Raw genomic sequence first — 8347 nt, forward strand, 5'->3', positions numbered from 1 at the left:
GGCTCTAAAATGTGACGTGCGCCGAATTCACCGCCCTCAAACAAGGCTGAAATGCTTTCTTACAACTCCATGGAGCAGAATATCAATTAATTGTTGGTAAGGGGAAAACCGCACGGATTGGATCATTCAGTAATTCAGATAGATTATTTAAATCAACCGAGGGTTCTGCCTTCAAATCAAAACTAATAATACGATTTGCCCAAACCAGTAGGCCTATATATTCTATCGTAAACGAACGTTATGCCAATACTCAATACGGTAGGCTAAATACTCGTTTCATGGGATGAGTTCATATTTAGCAGATTCCCGTTAAAGCTCAAATAGTTTGTAGAACCGTTTGCGTACCCACTTATGTAGCACTCTACAATACCTAGCAAATATTGTAACTAGTTGCGAAGGTACGTTAGTCCAATCGGTTTAACTCAATAAGGATTACACGGGTAACCGCTATCAAAATAATAGATTTAAAGGATACAAAAGCTTCTTGACTTTCAATATATGCCTGAATGTATGGTAATGAATATTCCTAGAAGAAGACCACTGTGCCCAGAGGAGCTTACACAAACGCCGATCTCGCGGAAGAACCATGCATTTAAAGTCTAACACTAATGAACATGGGATGGGAACATGGTCAAAATGTTATAAGTTACGTTAACATTCCAATCGATGTTAATTATATCGCCTGCAAATAGTTAAAAGCAGTGATTTTATGAAAGTGACCACAAACGTAAAAGTTTACTTCGCTACATGTCAACTTAATTGGTAAAATAAAATAAAAAAGGTCGTTCTAGTTAGCTAGTCCCATGAATACGTAATCATCAAGTTCCTTTCCCACATACTCCAGCATGAACTGCGAACTCAATTTGAGAAGGCGTGCACGCCCAGGCAGAAACGCTTCATAGGAATTAAAGAGAACTTTAATTTCACTCATGGAGGCAAAATATTTTTGAAGATACGGGCCTCCTCACTGTAGCAATGTAGCATAAATGCACAAACCATACTGACCCACATAATGAAACGTCTAGGAACAGGGAGGATACCAACTTAAAACATCTGTCCCTCAACAATAAAATTGCGAGCCGTCCCTTTTCTGTGAAAGCACTGGATCAGCACGCGTTACATTTTATTGCGGAAAACATTCCGACATAAAACAGCATATGCAAGCTAGGAAGGCTCTGGGTTTTATTATCACGATTTGGTTAGCTATATTAGTGGTACATTATTCCAACGAAACAATGAATGAAAACAAATAATATCGACAACAGTAGCTTTATTTTAATATGCATAGATTGAACAATGAAGGTGATTTTCAGAGAACACGCAATTTAGAATTTTAACTCAATATTGCCGAAGTCATTTTTGTGTAGCTGGCAGCTTAGTTAGCAAGATACTAGCTAGCTAGCTAAATATTTAAATGAAAGGTTAGCAGCATTCGAATGGAAGCAGCACTTAAACACTAACACACGCATTTGCTAAATCCTTTGTGTGGGCAACATACATCATCAGTCATCAGCCTGATAGCCAATGTCGCTCTAAAGTATCAGTAATATCACTGTACAAAGGGGAAAATGTTTTAAAGGGAAGAACAGTTAATAACGTCAGTGAGTTAGCTAGTGATATGCTATAGGCTATGCAATTTCTGTTGTCTTCATCAGAACGACGAAACTATCTTTCACTATTAAAAAAAACGTTTAATTATTGTCCAAGTATTTACCTGGTCCACAGGAAGGTTTATAATCTTGCTGATCGGCTGTAGTAAGTTGGATCCTGTACAAGAAGATACCGTTTCAGTGGCCATGATTCATTCAAGGCTGTATGAATCCTTTTTCTCCTCTCCCCGATTCGTTCTCTCCTCGGCTGATACCGAGACCACAAGCTGGCTGTCTGTCTGTTTCCCGTGCTTTAGCACCGCCGAAAGACACTTTGCCTTCATAACAACAAAACCAATGTGGGTGGAGACACATACCAACCCCGTTTCCTAACCAATCATTCGACCAATTGATGGCTACTGCCTCCAATCAAAGCAAAGTAGTCCTAATTTTGGGTATTGCCTTGATTGATATTTCCAATAACAAATCAACAAGCCAGTTAGGCTTTCGCTAACTGACAGGCATCCAAGCTGTTTTGTCATTGCTCAGTTGTGCCGCTGAAAGCGACAATGACAGCTTGGGCAGCTCCGAATGCACTTTCTCCTTGATGCACCTTAAATAAAATGATAGTAGCAAAATCTACCCTGCACTTGTTTGCATTAATTCACTTGATTGACTAAATTTGCACAGACATCAGCAGTTTATATAAATCATTTTCACTTATATTTATCATACAAGTGAACATTAATTTCAGAGTGTTTGGTGTGTAATAGTGCTTGTGTGCATTATCGCAACTGTTTGTAGCACTCCAACATAAATTCATTTTTGCGCAACATAGCCTACAGGTATTGAATAAAAAATGGAAATATTCTAATTTTGAGAGTTATTGTTCCCTACTGTGGTGGATTTACTGTATGTTTCTGCCATAGATAGGTTGGTTGCCCTCTTACCTTCTGAAGTTAACCATGACCATCAGTACTTGAAGGCATTAGATGACAATCTTCACCCCATGATAAAGAATGTATTTCATTTCAAGATACACCATCCGCAGAGCAGAAATCAGCACTCGATTGTATGAGGAGCATTACACAATTAGGCTTCCATATGTAATGTCAGTTACCAGAACAATACCCCTACCATTACCTACTAGTAGACTGAACATCAGAACAAGCTAAACTGGCCACATGCAGTGGCCCAGCACTATTAACTAACGTTACATAAAGTTGGCTCCAGAATTATTGGCATCCTTATTAAAAATTGTACTTACCTCTAGGGTCTTTCAGCGAACTTATCCCTGGTTATGGGTATGCACTTTGTTGTACGTCGCTCTGGATAAGAGCGTCTGCCAAATGCCAATAATGTAATGTAATGTAAAAAAAGGCTGCATATAATAAATAACATGCATAATGATCTATATTCTCCAAGCATATTGGAAAATTATATAATTTTATTTAAATACATTTACTCTCATGTTTCAATGTTCTTTTTTAGATTACTAAATTGAATGTTTTGGCCATTATACCATCAACATGTTTCGCGGCAAAATGGAATGCATACAAGTAGAAGCGAGTTAGCTCATGCCAACTGTCAAATATGGCGGTTGGTCATTGATGTTTTGGAGATGTTTTGCTGCCAGTGGTTCAGGGGCACTATTTAAGACCAATGGCACAATGGATCTGAGACTTGGTCATGACAATGACTCCAAAGATACATCAAAATCCACACAGAAATGGTTAAATAAAAACAACAACCATGTTTTGCAACAGTTATCTCAGTCTCCAGACTTAAATTCCATGAAAACCCTGGGATCTGAATTGAAGAGGGGGATATTAAGTTGTGGATTCAGCATGATTTTGTGCAATACATCCAGGGTTCAAACAGAATTATAGAAATCGAGGACCTTAATAATTCTGTACATACATGGTGTGGTTATGGAATTTATATTACTAGATTAAACTAAACATAATTTCCTTTTTTTATTCACTGGTATTAGCTAAGATCTGGTTTAATCATGATCTTTGGCCATTTGTTCCTAAGATGAATGCTACACTTGCTGATATTCATTTGATTCATTCATTTCTATCAAAAATAAAATGGGAACACTTGGTAATATGTTTCTACAATATAGTTCTCCTTTTCCAGCGGGCATAGACCGTGGACACCTGTGTGGCAGGCAGTAAAATACACACCATCTCCATGGACACATACGTATAGTATGTGGTTGACTGTAAAATGCACCCTGTCTTTGCTGAAGTCTGTTTTTGTTATTCTTCCATGTACCCCAAATAAATCCAGAAAGTAATAAACCAACGAGGCTTTGTGAAAAAAAAAACATTAATTTGCAGTGGAAAAACGGAGCATATTTAGATCCTGCGAAAAAAATGATGAAAATATTATTCACTATTTATCAGGACCGTAGAACAGGCGACCCAGATGCGAGACCAAGGCGTTGGATTCTTTATGATAAATGATAAGAGTCTTTATTATAAAATAGCAGGTCAGGGAGGCAAGGGTCAATAGCCAACAAACAGATACAGCAGGGATCAGGCAGTTCGTAGTAGAAAGTCCTGGCAGTGGGTCAGAATTCCAGGAAACAGGTTGTAACAGATATCAATCCGAACACGCTGAATGGTACGGTAAAGACACATAACACTAATAATAATGTATTAATAGTGTGAGCGCTACTGCCAAAGGTCATCTGCATAACTTACATGAGAACCCTGTGTTTTTTAAGCATTTTTTATTTCCTAATGAAAACTTTATTGATTGAGATTTTATGTGGAAGTATTATTGTCTGAGACATGACACCAAATGCCCCCTCTCCAGAGAAATGTATGATTATAGCGAGGAAGAGCTGGCAAGGCCTGATTGACTCTAATGCATTGAGGACTGGGGATTGGGCGCCACCTAGCTCAAACTCTGAGAGAACACACAACTCACAACTCTCTTTGGGCATCATCAAGGAAATGTTGGTCATCTTCATCACACATGGTGGATATTTTCCATCGCTGATGCTATTTAATGTATGTCTTGCAAAACCTGTATTGTCCACATACAGTGCAGTCCGTAAGTATTTGGACATTTGGTTTTAGCCTCTGTGCTCCAGCACGTTGGATTTGAAATGGAACAATGATTTGATTTGGATTTGAAATGGTTAAACAGCACACTGCCACCTTTAATTTGAGGGCATTTACATCCATATCTGGTGATCCGTGTAGGAATTATATCCTTTTGAAATGGTTAAACAGCACACTGCCACCTTTAATTTGAGGGCATTTACATCCATATCTGGTGATCCGTGTAGGAATTATATCCTTTTTATACATAGTCCCTCCATTTTAGAGGACCAAAAGCAATTGGACAGTTGGCTTCTTGCAGTTCTCACATGCACTAAGGAATTGATTCAATACACCTGACTAATCAGAAATAGCTGAGAGGCAACTGTCCAATTACTTTTGATCCCCTAAAATGCGATCAAAATGTATGTAATTCCTTCACGGATTACCAGATATAGATGTAAATACCCTCAAATTAAAGGTGACAGTTTGCACCTCATTATTCTTCATTTCGATTTGAATCCAATGTGCTGGAGTACAGAGCTAAAAGAACAGAAATTGTACCACTGTGCTAATATTTATGGACTGCACTGTATGTAGCTCACAGATTACTGCATCTTATGTTGGCCAGGCTACCTCTGAATGTTTTTGTTTATCTTGTACCAAAAATATCCCAGCATGCTTTGCACTGGAGGAGGGAATATACCCTGGACAGGTCACCAATCCATCGCAGGGAGCACATCCCATTCACTCACACACTCATACCTATTATGGGCAATTTTCTGCTGCCTGGCTGTCAGCTGACTATGCATTATAAAAATTTAAAAAATCCTAACAGTAGATCTTTGTCACATGCCTTGAAACACCCCTGAGAGGGTAGATGAGCTGGACACAGGGAGATAAGGAAATTCCGGATTGCACCAGCATTTTGCAGATCAGGGAAGGGAGAGAGAACGAGAGTGACTCTAAAAATAAATAAAACATCTTCTCCTTTCACCCTCATGGGATCGGGGTAAAAATAACATAGGCAAAATAATAAAGAAGAAATAAATAAAAGCAGACAGTAGCTTTTCAGCTCCATATATTTTCCTGTTTTACGAACAGCTCTTCATGGTCAAAGCTCTCTCTCGCACGCCTCTCTAGTCTCCTGCAGTTTTCCAGTCTCAGACACCTACTGTGGAAAGAGCACACATTTTGAAAGCCTGGACTAATTCACAGCGTAGTCCAGGTGTGTGCCTATTTAACTAGTAGGAGTGGTCCTCGGATTACCCTGCTTCCTGCCCGCAAACCATCTTCCTGTTTACAGTCAAGCCTCCTATTTGTAGGACCTTCATGTTCAGTTAAAAACAATAGAATAAGAATGTTTGGGGACAATAATATGTCATCCACCCACTCTTCCAGCAGCAAGTCTCCCTTCCACATTCTAACCAAGATCACCCTAGCTTCAGCAAGCATAAAAGTGCTGCATGGTTGTACTCCTGCAAGCAACTGAATGAGATAGCAATGCCCAATAAGGGGTAGTGCAACAGTGGTGATCCTTATTATGGTGTGAAAATGTGGAAAGGTCCAATATGAAGGAGAAGTTACTGTAGAACTAATAGCAATAGTAAATAAAATGGCTAAAGATACAGTGCATCCGGAAAGTATTCACAGCGCTTCACTTTTTTCAAATTTTGTTATGTTACAGCCTTATTCCAAAATTGATTAAATTCATTTTTTTCCTCCAAATTCTACACACAATACCTCATAATGACAATTTGAGATTTTTGCTAATTTATTAAAAATAAAAAACTAAGAAATCACATGTACATAAGTATTCACAGCCTTTGCCATGAAGCTCAAAATTGAGCTCAGGTGCATCCTGTTTCCACTGATCAACCTTGAGATGTTTCTACAGCTTAATTGGAGTCCACCTGTGGTAAATTCAGTTGAGTGGACATGATTTGGAAAGGCACATACCTGTCTTTATAAGGTTCCACAGTTGACAGTGCATGTCGGAGCACAAACCAAGCATGAAGTCAAAGGAATTGTCTGTAGACCTCCGAGACAGGATTGTCTCAAGGCACAAATCTGGGGAAGGGTACAGAAAATGTTCTGCTGCTTTGAAGGTCCCAATGAGCACAGTGGCTTCCATCATCCCTAAATGGAAGAAGTTCAGAACCACCAGGACTCCAGAGCTCCAGGGTTCCTCTGTGGAGAGAGGAGAATTTCAAAAAAACTTCTTTCATGTTGTCATTATGGGATGTTCCATTTTGGAATAAGGCCGTAACATAACAAAATGTGGGAAAAGTGAAGCGCTGTGAATACTTTCCGGATGCACTGTACATAGAATCTTTCCTTGAATTAAAAACAAAAATGTAATTGGAGCCTGAAAATTCTATGGAATTCATAGAGAACATGCTTTCCTTTTGTAATGTGCTCATATTAAAAACTAAGCGAAATATTATCTATGGAATTCCTGTCTTGACATATCTGGGTAGCTACCTAGATATCTTTTGCCAATGTTATATCCCTTGGTTTGCTACCTGCATAACTGGATAGCCAAATAAAAACAAATTGAACCAGAAAGCAACTTTTTAGCTACCTAGTGGTTTCCATTTCCAGGCATTTTATTAATCTCATTTAAAGTAATTTGTTTCAGATGTGTAGATGTACAGTTTCAAGTGTTTATTATGGATGCTGAGAGAAGGTAGATGGGACACTAAAGGGGATGCAATGAAGATTCCTGTTGTATTTTTGTGATATGTACAACTGGCCTATTAGTTATTGGCTCCCTTGTATCACATTTTGGCTTCTTTTCATATTTGGTTCTTTTTTGACTTGACAGTAGTGCCTCCTTGCAATATTTTGTTTCCTTGTGGACTGATTAACAAATCTCCTCAGCTGGATAGCATCTTCCAAGTATGAAAGCGCTAATCAGCAGCAGGACAGCACAGTTTCCATGGTGATTCATTTTTCTAATGTAATGAATAGAGAATTTGGACTCCATTGCCTCCTGATTTGAAAATGTTAGGCATTTTGATCACACAGATTCTGTTTTATTTTCAGATGAGGGAGGCGATCCGGTATTGTTCATGAAATTAGTTTGAGGGTTCCTCTCTTAGCTCATAATAGTGAAGGGCCTTCATTAATTTATTACTGAGATTAAAGTACTGTGTCAAATGAGTCACACGTGGCGTACCACGACAGGTTATGTGTAAAAACCCCACAGGGCCACACCAGAGGCTACACTGAGGAAATGTTGTTCCCGCAGGGTATTTCCACAGTCCTATATGTGTAAGAACAAGGTCACCAACTAGGCCTAACATTAATGCATGAAAATATGTAATATATATGTTTTCAAGTTGTTTGTTAATATCTCTTATAGGTCGGTTGCGGCCACCATTCTGAACCGTCCAGCAGATAATATGAAATGATTCTCAATAGACAGCAGGGGGCGCTGTTGGATTCTGATTGACATACTCTTCCGTGTTTAGTTACTTCACATTCTCCAAGAAGCGGCATGAAGCTCTTTTCTTGAATACGCGGTTTGTTTAAAATTAGGCGGATTACATATACAGCACGTATCTAAATCAGCGTTTGTCATTTTACCCTTTTTAATTGCTTACTTCATACGTATGTGCTTCTGGGAAGCAATAGCTTAAATACCGTGGTGTGAAAGTAGAATGAGAGTGAAACCTCAGGACTGGTGCTGCAGATAAG

The 8347-nt window shown here is 38.8% G+C and overlaps 1 protein-coding gene across 1 annotated transcript in view; it reads right to left on the reverse strand.

The window, feature by feature from the left end:
- LOC133135688 (lysophospholipid acyltransferase 2-like) overlaps positions 1–1901 on the reverse strand; it is a 48976-nt gene extending 47075 nt beyond the window's left edge. The window contains exon 1 of the mRNA XM_061252886.1: positions 1715–1901. Within this exon, the coding sequence (XP_061108870.1) occupies positions 1715–1798 (84 nt within the window). The 5' untranslated portion in view covers positions 1799–1901. The remainder of the gene's footprint in view (positions 1–1714) is intronic.
- Between the last annotated feature and the right edge of the window lie 6446 nt (positions 1902–8347).

The sequence above is a fragment of the Conger conger genome, chromosome 1, assembly GCF_963514075.1.
Source record: "Conger conger chromosome 1, fConCon1.1, whole genome shotgun sequence".
NCBI classification, from domain to species: domain Eukaryota; kingdom Metazoa; phylum Chordata; class Actinopteri; order Anguilliformes; family Congridae; genus Conger; species Conger conger.